Source organism: Amblyraja radiata, chromosome 22 (genome assembly GCF_010909765.2).
Source record: "Amblyraja radiata isolate CabotCenter1 chromosome 22, sAmbRad1.1.pri, whole genome shotgun sequence".
NCBI classification, from domain to species: Eukaryota; Metazoa; Chordata; class Chondrichthyes; order Rajiformes; family Rajidae; genus Amblyraja; species Amblyraja radiata.
Window position 1 is genome coordinate 21,515,503 of NC_045977.1, and position 16,799 is coordinate 21,532,301.

At 42.6% G+C, this 16,799-nt stretch overlaps 1 protein-coding gene across 5 annotated transcripts in view; it reads left to right on the plus strand.

The window, feature by feature from the left end:
• Positions 1-16,799, plus strand: part of usp42 (ubiquitin specific peptidase 42) — a 69,796-nt gene that overhangs the window by 39,032 nt on the left and 13,965 nt on the right. For all 5 annotated transcript variants that reach the window (XM_033040573.1, XM_033040574.1, XM_033040575.1 and 2 more), the window contains 8 exons: positions 1,173-1,255; positions 5,065-5,176; positions 7,238-7,378; positions 7,610-7,710; positions 7,799-7,940; positions 8,894-9,652; positions 13,707-13,789; positions 14,704-16,134. In XM_033040573.1, coding sequence (XP_032896464.1) covers positions 1,173-1,255; positions 5,065-5,176; positions 7,238-7,378; positions 7,610-7,710; positions 7,799-7,940; positions 8,894-9,652; positions 13,707-13,789; positions 14,704-16,134 — 2,852 coding nt within the window. The remainder of the gene's footprint in view (positions 1-1,172; positions 1,256-5,064; positions 5,177-7,237; positions 7,379-7,609; positions 7,711-7,798; positions 7,941-8,893; positions 9,653-13,706; positions 13,790-14,703; positions 16,135-16,799) is intronic.

A 16,799-nucleotide genomic window follows, 5' to 3' on the forward strand; every position in this document is an offset into this window, starting at 1 on the left:
TGCTCTGACAAAACTTGGCAGCTCTGGAATTGGACCATCATTGCCTGTGGCAGATTGTGCTTCCTCAGCTGCGCAGGAAGTACATCCTCTGTTGTGCCTTTTTGACTGTGGAGTCGACGGTGGCCCCCCCATTTAAGGTCCTTGGAGATGATGGTTCCCAGGAACTTAAAAGACTCCACAGATATGACTGGTGTTGTTGATGGTGAGTGGGGTTAGGGGAGGAGGAGATCTCCTAAAGTTTACAATCAATTCCACTGTCTTAAGAGCATTGAGCTCCAGGTTGCTGCAATGGCACCAGGACGCCAGCTGTGCCACTTCCTGTCTGTAGGCAGATTCCTCCCCATCCTGAATCAGTCCAATCAGGATTGTGTCATCCGCAAACCTGAGAAGCTTGTCAGAGGAGTCAGTGGAGGTGCAGTCATTGATGTAGAGAGAGTACGCAGAGTTGCGGTGCTCCTATGCTGAGGGTTTGCGGGTCCGAGATGTGCTTTCCCAGCCTCAGATGCTGCTTCCTGTCTGTCAGGAAGCTGGTGATCCACCGACAGAGGGGTTCAGGCACAGTCAACTCGGAAAATTTGGAGTGTGGTAGCTCTGTCATAATGTAGGCCGAATGACCAGTTTGGTTAGTTGATTCTGTTTTTGGCTTGCAATGTCGGTGGAATTGTTCTAAATTACTGCGTTATCTTTTGTAGGGATTTTGGACGCAGTCATAACACTGTATCAGCCAATACAATCTTTGCCAATTTATTATGTGATTCCATTGTGAAAAGTCTGGAAGTTAAAAGATTGGTGTTGCAATTTAATGTCATACATCTGATAAAGGGCAGGGTAATAATGCATCCAATTGCATTTAGCACTTTGTATTACTGCAAAGCTTGTGTTAGTAAAATATGTTGATGATTAAATTCTAAAGTCCATTCTGATCTTGGTTACATGCTTATCTTATAATTGAATTTCTGTTCTGTTTAGATTTTGATTTGTGCTGCTTTCAAGTTACATGTTGCATGTGAATTTTTGGTTGAATTTCATTTTAGGACCAGTTCTTGATAGACTGGTTATAACATTTAAAATGATTAAAATATGTTGAAGAATTGATGTATTTAAATATGTTTAGATTTTTTTTTAGGAATTCTATCATTTTGTCTCATCTGAATATATGAAATATGTTATAGGCGGCACCAAACATCACAAAAGCTCTGGAGCAGTTTGTGAAGCCTGAGCAGCTTGATGGGGAAAATGCCTACAAATGTACCAAGTGAGTAAACTGACTTGTTGCTGCAGTAAACATTTGTTAGCAAACTGTTGAATTGCTCTCTTGTGTGTGACATACTGATTCCACCGTGACTGTGATCTTCCATGTGAAGTAAAACTGATAATCCAGTGTTTGGAAGCAGGAAGGCAGATTTTCCAGATTAATGGTTGTTATTTAAAGACAAGGCTTGTATGCGGGTTACACGGCTAAGTTGGGCAGTATTGCTGGCGACAGCAGTTGAGTCCAATAAGGGCGGCATGGTGGCGCAGCAGATAGAGCTGCTGCCTCACAGCGCCAGAGACCTGGGTTTGATCCTGATCTTGTGTGCTGTCTGTGGATTTGCACTTTCTCCCTGTGGGTTTCCTCTGGTTCCTCCGTTTCAGGCTCCTCCCACCTCCAAAATGCACGCATGTTTGTAGGTTAATTGGTCTCAGTAAATTGCGATGTGTATGTGAAAGTGGGATAACATGGAACTGGTGTGAATAGGTGATTGTCGGCCGAAGGGATGTTTTCACTCATTTTTTTAAGAATGATGATCTCACTGCATTCTACCTGACTTTGGTTGTAAGACGGTGGAAGAAAGTTACCTGCCCCACTTCTTCCCCTCTGTTATTACACTTCTGAACGGTCTTATTGTAAGTTGGAGGACAATCCTGATTCTCTAACCTACCTCTTTGTGGACATTGGACCTTTTCTCTGGATCTGTTATGTTACAATACTGAGAAACTATATTCTGCACTCTGGTATTTTTCTCTTTGATCTATCTTTTGTACTTGTGTTTGGCTTAATTAGTGGTAACTCAAAGATTAGAGACGTGACACAAATTAGCGGTGATGTTGATAATCGAGGGGTGGGTAGTTTTCAACAAGAGAACAATATTGATGAGTTGGTACGAGCGACGGCAGGTGGAATTTAATGCTGGAATATGTGGGGTGATGCATTTTCAGATAAAGCTGTGACGGGCACAATGACTATAGGACCTGAGGAAATAACAGGGAACAGAGGGACCTTGGTGTACATATCCAAGGATCTCTGAAGGCAGCAGCACAGGTAGGTAAGATAGTTAAAAAGGCAATTGTGATATTTTTTCATTAACAGGGGAGAAGAATATAAGAGCAACGAGGTTATGGTATCACTCCATAAAACTCCAGTGATTGTACTGGTGGGGAATGCAGAGGAGATTAATTAGGGTGTTGTCAGGAGTAGTGTTTCCACTTTGAGGAAAGATGGATAGGCTGGGTTTGATTTTCTTAAAACAGAAGGCTAAAGACGCGAAAGGAGGGATGGGGAAAAAGGAGTGTTCTTAACTGAGATATACACGAGGGACATGGATAGAGTAAAGAGCGAGAAACTTAACTTTTCGCAAAGATGTGTACAACCAGAGAGCACGGCTTTAGGTTAAGAGGAAGAATTAGAACGGTCTTGATGATTTCTCACCCAGAGGATGGATGAAATCTACCAGATAGAGGGGTGGAGGCAGGCACACAAAAGTATTTAGAAAAGCTATGACACAGAAGGTTAGGCCAAATGTTGGAAAATGGTATTCGTATAGATAGGTGGTGGATGGCCAGTAGAGACTCTGTGGGCTGAAGAGCCTTTCTCCATGCTGTGATTCTGTGTCTATAAATGCTGTGCGGCAAGTTCACTTTAATTATTCAACAGAAAGCATTTGGGAAACAAGGCATTAGTCAGGACATGAGTGAGTCATCTGTTCATTACATAAATTAATAAAATCTTGGATCTTTTTATTAGATGTACTGCACATTTTGCTTTGCATATTAGTTCTTGTATTTTTGTGAACTACAAGGATAATGGCCTATGTTTTCTGGACAGTGGTAAGCATTAACATTCACTGACCTGAAAGCTACCTGCAAACGTCTGACGCGAGCTGACATGAATTTTGTATTTATCAATGTCAGTTTATGTCAGTCATCAACAGCAGAGGATCACTACAACCAGAAGCAGTTCCTTCATCAAGAAGGCTAGGCAGCTAATAGTACATTGATAGTCGTATTCCACAGAAACAGGCTTTTTTGCAACCCTGTCCATGCTGACCAAGTGTCCGACTATACTAATTCTCACACCACAAACCAGGAGGTAACATGCACAGTTTTAACCAACTTTTTAAACATTTTGCAGAGCAGAAAATGAAGATTGGAACACTCAAGGTTTGGACAGAAATAAATACACAAATGCCTTATTTAATCATTATTATAATGGCATGAAGACATTGATATATATACTTTCAGTCTGCATAGAAATCATAGGCAGAAGGGCCTGTTCCTGTGCTACAATGTGGTCAAGATACTCCTGCAGTTGTGTTCAGGGGGAGTTCCAGGAATTGGCCCAAGTGTTGATGCATAACTAATTCCTGAATCGGGGTAGTGCGTGACTCTGAAGGGGAACATGCGACTGGTGGTGCTGCCCACACGCTTGCATCATCTCCTATGGTAGAGGTCGCAAGTTTTGGCGATGTTGTCAGAGTAGTCCAGAATAGTATCTGTGGTGCAGTTTGTGCTGTTATAGCAAGCAAGTTTTGTATTAAGTACATATTTAAAGTCTGACCTTAATTTCAAATTGTTTAAAGTGTTTATTTAGAATTCCTCTATTGCACAGAGGAACCAATGATGATTTATCATCGTACATGGCTGACACTGATCACTCAATCCCGGTTTTGAATCTGAGGAATTAATTAATTAATTTCTGGCAATGTGGGGAAAACAAAGTACAGTAAACCTTAGTTTTAACAGACCTCTTTATAATGGATTTTGACTATAGCGGACGTACCTACTGGCGGGTGTCAACATCACCCCTGGCTCCATGCCACCCCAAACTCGTGCCACTTCCAGGCCATGCCTGCCACCGGCACTGCTGACCCTTACCTGTACTCCGACCGCCCTCAGTCCATGACCATTGATTTTGCCGTTCCTTGCCTCTCCCCCGGCAGCCAGCCAGATTCCAGGCCCAGTTCCAGACTGAGAGTCTAAAGAAGGGCCTCGCCCTGAAATGACACCTATCCATGTTCTCCATAGATGCTGCCTGACCTGCTGAGTTACTCCAGCACTTTGTGTCGTGTTGTTTTGTGTATTAACCAGCAACTGTAGTTGTTTGTTTCTACTACTAATATGATGATCCCTTGCTCGGATATAGTGGACAGTCAGCAATAGCAGACAACATTGCCTAATCCTTCCCCTCCCCTCATGGCCCATTATAACAAGGGTTTAAGGGCCTGTGACACTTCGGCGATTTTTTTGGGTGACTACAGGCAACATGTTGAAAATTTTTCGGCGACAGTGGCGACAATTTTTGCTGTCGTAGGTTTGTCACCAGGTGTCATTCGTGAATTCCATTAAAACTAGTCCCTGGCAGTCGCCTAAGTGGGACAGGCCCTTTACTGTAATCACATGCTTTTTGCGATTACTCTGCTTTTTTTAATTATAAAGTACGTGTGGACTGTTAATTTGAGTTTTAATTTACAATTTATCACGGTATAATTTTGGCAACCAAACACTTGCACGATTAAAGAGACTCTGTAAAACAATCCATGAAACCTCCAGGGAAATAAATTACCAATTGCATCAAATGCATTAGACAAATTCTCATGGCAACTTTTCACCTGAAACAGACTTTTAGTTCCTCAAGTACATCTGATCCATTGCAAGATAAAACTTCTGTATTGAAAAGCACTCTGACACAATTATGTTAAAAATAATAAACAAAGCCACATGATAGCTATGTATTAAATTCATTCAATATGAAATAGATTGTGGGCTAATTATCTAATATAGCATTTCTTTTGTAATTAAAACTAGGTGTAAGAAAATGGTGCCTGCCTCAAAGAGATTCACTGTCCATCGAGCATCAAATGTGTTGACGCTCTCTCTAAAACGCTTTGCTAACTTTACAGGTGGAAAGATCACAAAGGTATTTACTGTTTTTGAAATTAATGCATCAATTTTTGAGACAAGCTATTCCATAGGATGACTGCCTTAAAAATGCATGTTAAAATATTCTCTTTGCCCTGTTCACAGCCTCTAAGTTCTGTATTCATCTATGTGACAGAAAATTGGATAGGATTCTGAGGGAAGAAGATGTAAAGAGGCTTCAAGCGGATATAGACAAGCTGAATGAGTGGGCTAGAACATGGCAGATGTAATGCGATAGTGAATGTATCCATTTTGGTGCAAAGAATCAAATAGCAGAGTATTTGTTAAGTAGTAAGAGATTAGGTTACATTACTGAACATGGCTTTTGTTATTGTCCTATAGCATAAGTGTGCAAAAGCAGTTTAGATACTACTTTGGCATTGGGCTTGGTTTTCTTGGTTGAGCATTTATCCTGGTGTTATAGCACAAGTACGTAGTTTAAAAAGTAATTTATTGATGTTTAAAGAGACCTGTCTTTGTACACAGGTCACTGAAAGACAGTGCACAGGTCCTAGTGATCAAGAAAGACAATTTGAACTTTACGAGATAATTTAGCGTAGAAGTGAAAGCTGTCTTACTGCAAATGTGTATGGTGAGATTGCAGCAGGAGTATTATTTTGCTCTCATCTCAAAGGAAATACTCGGCGTAGAGGGAACAGAGTAACGAGTCACTGACTCATCTTTTCCAGAGATGACAGGTTAGCTAAATGGGGAGATAATTAATAGACTTTGCCCTTTTTCTCCGCAATTTAGAAGAACGTGAAGCAATCTCTTTGCGATCTAAAATATTCTTATAGAACCCAACAGGGCGAATAGAGTTGGTTGAGGAGTCTGGAGCCAGTGGTCACAGTCTCAGAATAGGGAGTAGGCTATTTGGGACTGGGGCGAGGACAAATTCCGTTAGGTATTAAGTTTTATTATTGTCAAGTGTGCTGAGTTACAGTGAAAAGTTTGGTTTTGCATGCTATCCTAACAGATCAGATGTACCATGCATAAATACAAGCCTTCATTCAAAGGGTGATGAATCTTTGGAATTTTCTACCCTGCAGAGTTTGGTCATTCAATTTATTTGAATCAGACGTAAAGATTTCTGGAATATTAATGTAGTCGTGAGAAATGGGGATGGTAATATAAGTAAATTGGGGGGGGGGGGGAGGTGGGGGGAGTTAGTTCAGCCACGCTCCTGAAAAATGGCAGAGCAGATTTGGAGGGGTAGATGGTATACTTTGTTTTTATCCTCTTAACCCAGTGTTTTGCCTAGAATACATTTTGGTCATCTCTTCAGGAATTAAGTGCAACTACTAATTAAGGATAACAAGTTGTTGAATTTATTTTCTTCTGAATATACTTATCTTAATTGTTATGTTTCTACTGAGACCCAGTGTTGCGGTTTATGGAAAGAAGTTTTAGTTGTTTTTTTTATTTATGCCTCATATTGATTGCCCCTTTAAGAATAACCATTCTATCTGCCTGAAGGCAAACAGCGTCTATATATTTTTTGTCGCTTCATGTAGATTGCTGAAGATATAGGGTGCTGTTCAGAGGAAGACACTGATCCAGAACACCTTGTTTTATAGCTATGTAAGCAATTTATAGTGTCTTTACTATGTTTGCAATATCCCAAAGTAGTTAATGACAGGAGAAGTATCCTTGGGGTTTTAATGCACAAGGATTCCTAATGTGTAACAACACTTTGAAGAGCCAAGGATCTGCAGATGCTGGAATCTTGAGCAAAATACAGTGCCGAAGTAACTCAGCGGGTCTGACAATATGGAGGGAATTGCCAGACAATGGTCGGGACCCTTCATCGTCTGGCCATTCTCTCCACAGATGCTACCTGACCCGCTGAGTTCCTCCAAAACTTTGTGTTTTGTGCCACAAGACTAGCCAGCTGCCCGATAAAGCTGCTCTTTATAACAAATCTTTTGTAACTTGAACAACGTTGATCGTTCCCTCACGAGCAGATGAATTAATCATTTAGGAATGCAAGGAGGGAAATCTGTCATTCACAATACCATGTCAGGAAGTGAATGATTATTTGTGTTTTGTTTGGTTTTAGGAAGTACGGTATTCTGAGTATCTGGACGTTCGGCCCTATATGTCCCAGTCAAATGGAGAGCCAGTTGTGTATGCCTTGTATGCAGTATTGGTACATTCAGGCTTCAGCTGTCATGCTGGCCATTACTACTGCTACATCAAGGTAATTACTTAAAGTAATCACATTACTAGAAAAGTATTTACATCAAAGGTTCTCTACAGTCTGTGTAAATCTTTGCGCTTATTCAGATTCAGATTCAGATTCAACTTTAATTGTCATTGTCAGTGTACAGTTGGCAAGTTGCTTGTCTTCGGAACATGATTTTTCCACTTCTTCCACAAGTCTTCACATGTTAGCAACTGTATTTGAAATTGAAAATGCATGTATTCCCAGGCAAGTAATGGACAATGGTACCAGATGAACGATTCTCTTGTATCCACAAGTGACATCCGATCAGTGCTGAATCAACAAGCTTATGTGCTGTTTTACATCAGGTACTTTCAAAATACTTGGGAATTGGAATTTCCACATGCTCAGGACTGTTACCATTTTTCCTAAAACAAAGATCCATGCTTTTTGCAGATCGCATGACACAAAAAATGGGACAAAGCATTCGAATCACATGGGCCAGTCATCTCCAAGGCCGCCTGTCAATCAGAGGTTGACCAACAACCAAGCTCTCACTGGATTTATTGGACCACAACCCTCCCCACAAATGACCAAGGTAGGAATTATATAGGAAACGCATGGAACTGCACTTGCTGGAATCCTGAGTGAAGCAAAAAGTGCTGGAATAACACAGCAGGTCAGTCAGCATCTGCGGAATACATTGGTAGGCGACGTTTCAGCTCGGGTCCCTTTTTCAGACTTATTGTAGGTGTGGGGAGAAAGCTAGAAGAGAGGTGATAGGTAGATACTGAAGAAGAGGGGTTTTATTGGCAGATAGGTGGACAAAGACCAGACCTGAAAAGGGTCAAAAGGGTGTCCGATAAGGAGAGGAGAGAAATGCAAAGCCAAAGGGAGCAATGTAGTTGGAAGGAGATGAGGGTGTGGCGGGAGGCAAGAGTGGCCCGATGGAGGGGGATATCAATGGAGGGAAGTCCGTGTGATGGACTGGGCTACATGTGCCGTTGCGATTTCTTGTGGTTGTGGGCAGAGCTTTTTCCAAACCAAGCTGTTATGCAATCCAAATGTATGCCTCTGTTGTGCATCTGTAGAAGTAATACTGTCTGAAAAAGGGTCTTGACACATAACGTTACTTATCCATGTTCTCCAGAGATGCTGTCTGACCCGTTGAATTATTCCAACATTCTGTGTCAAGATTTCATCAGAACCTGAGGGGCAATTCTTTTAGTCAGAGGGTGGTGAGTATATGGAATGAGCTGCAAGAGGAGGTAGTTGAGGCAGATACAACAGCATTTAAAGGGCACTTAGACAGGTACATGAAAGGAAAGGGTTCGAGGGATATGGGCTGAATGCAGGCAATTGGGATTAGCTTAGAAGTGGCATCTTGGTCAGCAGGGACGAGATGGTCTGCCGGGCCTATTCCTGTGTTTTTTAATGCTATCACTTTATTGATCGTGGATAGTGTGTGCTTTTAGACTGTTAATACTAAAACGTAGCATTAACTTTGTTCACTGCATTTTGTGTTTAGTAAATTATTTTCCTGTATTACAGAAATCAAATCACTTAACGAATGGGAACTGCACTGTGAAAGATATTCACAGTAACGCAGCAGCCGGCACGAGTGGCAGCAGGACAATTTCTACACCTCCTGGGCCCTCTCCGGGTCGGTTACTGCCCAGGCCCACCACCTTGCCCGAATCGTCCAAACGGCAAAAGCTTTCCTTCAGTATACAGCCTTCCAAGCCAGGGACGAGACAGGCCCAGCCCCCGACCAAGCTCCACAGTAGTCCGTTGGATAACCTTTACAAGGCTCCGTCCACAGCTTCCCATACCAGTGTTTCGCCTTCTACCTCGGGAACCTCAGCTGCTGCAACCCCACCCTCCATTCCACCTGCTACTACCGTCATTGCCACTCAATCTGTGGAGTCCAACGCTGCCTCTTCTCACTTAATGGTGAACGGTCAGCCCAAGGGACCTGCCAGTTCTTTAGTTCCGTATAACGAGGAATCCTCGGAGGAATCTGATGAAGAGCCCAAGGGCTTGATTAAGGAGAATGGCTACGCAAAGTCCCTGAATAGAGCAGTTAATGGAACTGGACCCAGCACGTATCTCAAAATGAATTCCATGTCTGCAGCCACCAGTGATGATTCTTGCCCAAAAATGCCGTCTGAGATAGATGCCACTGATGCACTTAGGGGCACAAGGGATCATGGCAGGCATCAGGCATCTGAACCCATTGTTCCTCAGATGCTGTCTGCAGATTGCCCTGCAAATGGTTTAGCTGCAAAGGAATCACCATCCGCTGTTGAAGTAAGTAGTCTGCTAAAGTTATATTTATTCACACTTGTTTGCGTTCAGACTTGTTTTCCATCTGCTCTCCCTCCTTAGAGCGAGGCCTGCATTTTTGTTTTTAACAGTTTAGGTTAGTTTAGAGAGATAGGGAGGAAACAGGCCCTTCTGTCCACAGTTCACGCTGATCATCATTCACCCGTACATTAGTTCTGTTATCGCACTTTTGGATCTTATATAGATGCCAATTATCCTACAAACCTGCACACTTTTGTGATGTTGGAGGAAACCAGAGCTCCCAGAGAAATTCCACACGGTCACAGGGAGAACGTACAAACTCCACGCAGATATCATTCGAAGTCTCGGTTGATCCCAGATCTCTGGCACTATCAGGCAGCAGCTCTACCACTGCAACATTGTGCCACTTCAACTGTCCTTTCCCCAGCTATAGAGTATAGAACAGTACAGCACAAGAACATGCCCTTTTGCCCACAAAGTGCGTGCTGAACATAATGCCAAGACCAACTCTTACCTGCTTGCACATAATCTTTATCCCTCCATCCCCTGCACCAACCAACTGATCTGAAGTTAGGCTGAAAACGTGCTGAGGAATAAAATGCAGTTTCAATATATCAGGATCTGATAAATGATGCTACATTTTATTATCATTTCTGGTATATTTCTGCAACAGGAGGGCTTTTGTATTTGCACATGGCGAGAAGCAACTCCAGATGCTGGTTTACAAAAACGCAAAATGTTGGAGTAACTTAGCGGGTGAGGCAGCATCTCTGGAGGACATGGATTAGTTACTCTTCTTCGGAATGATTGCAGTAGGGGGCAGAAAGCTGAAAAATAAGTGGGAATGGGACAAAGCCTGGCAAGTGATAGATGGATACAAAAAGCATGTGAAGGGGGTTTTGTTTGGCAGATGGTTGGATAGAGACCAGAGATGGAAAGAGGACATAAAGCTGTTAAGATACAGAGAGAAGAGGTGTGAAATGTGAGGCTAGAGAAAGGGAAATGGATGAAAGGGTATATGCATATAATGGGTTCAGCTGGTAGAACTGCTGCCTCACAGCGCGAGACACCCGGGTTTGATCCTGACCTCGCGTACTGTCTATGTGGAGTTTGCACTTCACCCTGTGATCGTGTGGGTTTCATCCAGGTGCTCAGGTTTCCTCCCAAAGTAACCAAGAAGTGCGGGTTTGTAGGTTTGTAAATTGCTCCTGGTGGACGGGGAGTGGATGAGAAAGTGGGATAACATAGAACTCGTGTGAACGGATATGGATGGTTAGTGTGGGTTCAGTGATTCATGTGAAGGTTATTTATTGAGATAAATAAACTAGTGGGACGAGTGTAGATGGGACATGTTGGTCGGTGTGGGCAAGTTGGGCCGAAGGGCCTGTTTCCACGCTGTATGACTGACTTTGAGATGTTATGGCTGTTCAGAGATTGGCCAGTAGATGGCATCAGCAGCAGAGATATTTGAATTGTGACCCTGTTGCAATCATCAACTGATAAGGCTGAATAACCCGCCAGAGCTAAGGATTTGGACAAGCATCAGGATGTTGTGGGCCAGATCAAAGTGGCCTTCTCTAGCGAGAATGAATCCCATCCACCAATCCAAAATATTGGGGGAATGGGGAGAAGGCAGGAACGGGGTACTGATAGTGGATGATCAGCCATGATCACATTGAATGGTGGTGCTGGCTCGAAGGGCCAAATGGCCTACTCCTGCACCTATTGTCCATATCACCAACCCATCTCTAAATACATAACGCTGTAACGGCCTCTAACGCTGCTTCCATGAGCAATGCCATTTCTGATGAGTAGAGCCAGGATTTTGCCAGAAATGCCATGTGCCTTTTCAAGCCTTTTTTGATGATTTCACCAAGATAATGCCCTTTTCACGATCGAGTGCCTAAATCAGCCTTTTTTTGCCGTTTTGCTAAAAGGTTGTGCTATTTTCTCTAGTTGTACCGTGATCACAATGACGTTTTTTTTATGTTAACACGTTAATATTAATATTATTATTAACATGTTAACATAGTATAACTTACAAGAACATTTCCACCACCGGGGCGAAACCGGGGGCGCCACCGTCGGTCGTTCATTTGTTCGTGCCGCTGCCCGCTGGTTCAGTCTTCTCCAAGATCTATTTAAGAAAGAAATGCAGATGCTGGAAAAATCGAAGGTAGACAAAAAATGCTGGAGAAACTCAGTGGGTGAGACAGCATCTATGAAGAGAAGGAATAGGCGATGTTTCGGGTCGAGACCCTTCTTCAGACTGATGTGGGGGTGGTGGGAAAAAGAAAGGAAGAGGTGGAGACAGAGCTGGGGAGGGGGAGGGGGTGGGGGAGGAGGGAGAAGACAAGGGCTATCTAAAATTAGAGAAGTCAATGTTGATACCGCTGGGGTGAAGACTACCCAAGCGAAATACCCAAGCTTGTCTCCTCACTACATTCACTGCTGGCTCCAGTTGCAAATCTGAGTTTTCGAGTGATCTGTGCAAGGCATTCATGGATGCTGGACTTCCACTGTGGAAATTGGAAAATAAATCTCTCAGAGGTTTTTTCGAGAAATACACAGAGGAACATATACCAAGCGAGTCATTAGGGAAATATTATGTTGACAGCAACTTCAACATTGTTGTGCAGAAAATTAGAGATGAAGTTGCATGCAACAAAATATGGATCTCAATAGTCGAGACAACTGATGCTGTGGGGAGATATGTTGCCAATGTGGTCATCGGTACACTGGAGGCAGGTCAACCATCAAAGGAGTATTTGTTGACATCGGAAGTATTGGAGTAGTCAAACAGCTCAACTATTGTTCAGTTGACATCCTCACTTGCTGTACTTTGGCCAGAAGGTATAAAACACGAGAATGTTCTACTGTTTGTGACTGATGCAGCTCCGAACATGAAAAAAAAGCTGCTCGTGCTCTTAAAGTTTTATTCCCCAAAATGTTGCATTTGACACGCTTAGCTCAAGGACTTCATAGCCAAGCACATACGTAGCTTGTTTCCAAATGTCGATCGCCTAGTTTCCGATGTCAAGAAAACTTCCTCAAAGCACCGTCAAGTGTGCAGTTGTTCAAGGAAATGGCACCTGAAATTCCACTACCTCCTCAGCCCGTTTTGATTAGGTGGGGTACATGGGTCTCTGCTGTGCACTACCATGCTGCAAATTTTGAAAAGATAAAAGAAAATGTCAACTGTTTTGAAGAAGAAGAATCTGCGGCAGTCAGAATCATCAGTGAAATCATGCAGAAAAAGTTCCTGGCGATGTAGGTAAAGACATACAAGGAAAATGTGACAGTGATTTTAGCTAACAAAGATCTTGAAGAAATACAAAACATAGCTAAAGTTCTCAAAGGTGGTTGTAATGCACAAGATATCGATATGAATATAGAGTCTGTAGCTTGTTTCGGCTATGATCCAGCTGAGGTAGAAAGAAGTTTTTCCACAATGGAAGCATATTCTGTCTGACAGACGGCAAAGTTTAAAACCAGATAATTTGGAAAAAATGCTAGTAATTATGTGCAACTAGGCAACTTTGGTCATTTAATGTAGTATACCTTTATATTATTTTTAACCATATTTTGGTGGTGGAAATACATGCCTTTTTATGCTTTTTTTGTCAATAAATGCCTTTTCCAGGTCTTTCTGCAATCTTATTATGCCTTTTTGCCCGCCTATTTCAGAGTTTTTTAGTGCCTAAATATCCTGGCTCTACTGATGAGGCTTGAGTGCTAAACCAAGTTCTAGTGTAAATTCAATGCTTTATTTATTTTGGCAACGTTATCCAGTAAAATTGCATTATGCTCTTCCAAAGCCTAATATCCTCCAAAAAAAATGTAATCCAGGAATACTGGGACCAGAGCCCCTTCATCCTAAAGTTTAAACAGTTCCACAGTTCACCACATTGATTCCCACTAGAGATCACACCTTCCCTAGCCATCATTTGCCTACTCGGGCACCTCCCTCACTGCCACACTAGTAGAAACCCAAGTTGTTTTATTGGTTCTGTGATGTGCCATGTTGGTGATTGTTTAAACATTTTCATCACTGCAGGTCTGTCCTTCTGTCCAGAACCCAAACATAGAAAACATAATGTTCAACTCTACAGGCAGAAAAAATGGCTATGAAGAAGCCAGGTAAGATCAGTAGTCCTGAGGAGCAGTTCTGATGCAGGAACAACCTGGGTCGCTTTAAGAAGCAAATTTATTTATAATACAATCTGATGTGATAAAATAATGCTGTAGTATCATTTGACGTACTTAACTTCTATAATACCCTGACATTTTTGTGCATGATACAATTGCAAGCAGTATTTGAGGGGAAAATATTAGCCAGGGCTTTGAATAACTCAGTTTAGTTTAGTGACACAGCGTGGAAACAGGCCCTTCGGCCCATCGAGTCCGCACCGTCCCGCGATCCCTGCGCATTAACACTATCCTACACGCTCTAGGGACAATTTACACACACACACCAAGCCAATTAACCTACATACCTATATGTCTCATCTAATTAAGCAGTGAGATTCACACGTATAGACTCTTATCCAAAAGACAGTGTTCCTGTCGTTGCCCTAAACCATAGTAAAGCAGAGATCACCTGCCCAGTTCTTCTGAGAGAAGGTTTCCTGACCTGTGTGTTTAAAAACAAATTTGGATAAACAGATGCCCCAGTAATTTAAAAATTGGTCAACAATCTCATCCAAACCTTGAAGTGCTGACAAGATCCATGTCCCTGTGAGTTAATCCTTACCATCTACTGACAGGCCCGACAAGGAACTGGGACTCTCAGAAGTTGAAGAGTTGATTGACAGATAAGTGGACGTCTGGAGATGAAAAGCAGACAAAAGGGTGCCAGATAAGGAAGTGAAGTGAAGTGAAATTTAAAGCCAGAGGGAAGGATGTAGGTTGAATGGGATGGGGAGAGAGGTGAAGGGAGGGATTGTAATACAGAGTAGGGTATGTTGCAACAGCAGGATAAGTACTTTTCCAGCTGTTTGCAATGTTTGTATTGAATTCCTATTCAAGAAACTAATAAAATCTTTGTAACACAGGGGAAATGAACACCACTTGGTTCTCCTATCAAAAAGCAGTTCTGCAATAAATCACAGTGGTGGTGGTGGTGATGCAGACACAGTCCAAACGTGTTCGACGAAGAAAGAATCGAGCTTGAGTTCCACGTTGCAGGAAGCAGCTGATGGAATGTCTACATTATCCCCAGTTGATCCCTGTAAAGGTAACGGCGATTTTCAGAGAAAGGCTGATGACTGCTGTGTTCCCAGCAGTATCCCCATCAAACGGAGTCCTGTTCACAATGCACAAACCATCCAGGAGAAAACTGACAGTGAGAAACAAACCGAAGAGAGAATCAAACAGTGTCAGAGTAAAAAGGTCTGGGCGATGGACCACACAACCAATGGACACAGTTTTGAAAATAATAAACAGGCCAGCCAAGATCCTGCCAGTAAATTGTCGGAAATGGAAAATCACCAAATTAAACCTCAATCTGATTCCAACCATAAAGGCGTCTTGGAAAGTGGGATCCAAACAAATGCGGTCCACGCTCATAACAAGGCAAATATAAGTCAAGATGAAACTTCTCCAGCAGTGAAATACGATCATTCAACTGAGAAACATCAGATTGATAGGGAAACGGATGATCAAAAGAAGAATTGGGTGATTGAGGAAAATGGCCGACTTGTCAACAAAGTTCGGCTTCAGAAAGAGGGTATCACAAAGGAAGCACACCAGAAACCAGAGCAGGAACCAACTGGGTTAGTTATCGCAACTGTCATGGAGAGCTCTAATCAAAATAAGAACAGCAATTCAGAACTTGACAATACTTACAAAACTGCAGCCCTTTCACCAGTCAGAGTTACAGTTGGTCCAGAGGAAAGGAGGATGCAGGAGAAGGAGAGCACTGTTACTGTCCACGCAGAACCTCTGAGTAGGGCATCGACCAGCGAAGAGAAAGGTAGACTATTGCAAAGGGATAATTACAAGAGTGACTCCAACTACAGGCACAGGTCCAGGGAACGAAGAGAAAGGAGGTTATCTCAAAATGAAACAGAGGTTGAAAAATCAAGTTGCAGTTACAGTAATTCGTCTCACAAAGTAGACCATCAAGATGGGAGAATTGATAAATATCAAAGAGATAATGACTGTCCATCTGACAGGCACAGTTACTGCAATTCAAAGCCACTGCAGTCTTCCCATCACTCCTATCAGGATAATCTTCACAGAGAGAAATTCAGCTCTGGTTCCACAGGGAAGTCGTGGAGCAATCAGTTTGAGTACAATGGACTGGAATACAGAGGCGAACGTAAAAGGAAATGCTGCGACAGCGAGACCGGTGACAGCGATGGCGAACGGAAATGGAAACGGTTCTCCCGGGATTTGCAATCCGAAGAGAGGAGAATGAAAAGGCACAGGAAATCAAAGAAGAGAAAGGAGTCAAAAGACAAACACAAAGATAGAAATCATAGGTAAAATGGCTTTCATGTGGTTAAAGCTCAAAATGTTGTCTTAAGATGCTTGGCCCCAAACTTTGGGAACATGCAGCACGGAAACAGGTCCTTTGGCCTAACTTGTCCATGTCAACCAAGATGGTCCCCATCCAAGCTAGTCCCATTAGCCCACAATTGGTCCATAATAACCCTCTAAACCTTTCCAACACAAGTACCTGTCTAAGTGTCTTTTCAATGTGCTCATGGTATCTGCCTCAACTACATCCTCTGGCAAATTGTCCCCGATACTCACCGCCCTCTGAGTGGAAAAAGTTGCCTCTCGGGTTCCTATCAAATTTTGCTCCTCTCAACTTAAACCTATGTCCTCTTGTTTTTGATACCCCTACCCTGGGTAAAATATTCTGCATTTACCCAATTTATTCCCCTCATGATTTATGTACCTTATTGAATTGAAGTGAATTGAATTCCTTTATTGTCATTCAGACCTTACGGTCTGAACGAAATTTCGTGCCTGCAGTCATACATACAATCATACAATAATAAACAACACTAAACACAAATTAACATCCACCACAGTGTATCCTCCAAGCACCTCCTCACTGTGGTGGAGGCAAAAATCTTAGGGCTGCAGTCTCTTCCCTCCTCTTCTCCCTCTGCGCTGAGGCGATTCCCCACCGGGCGAT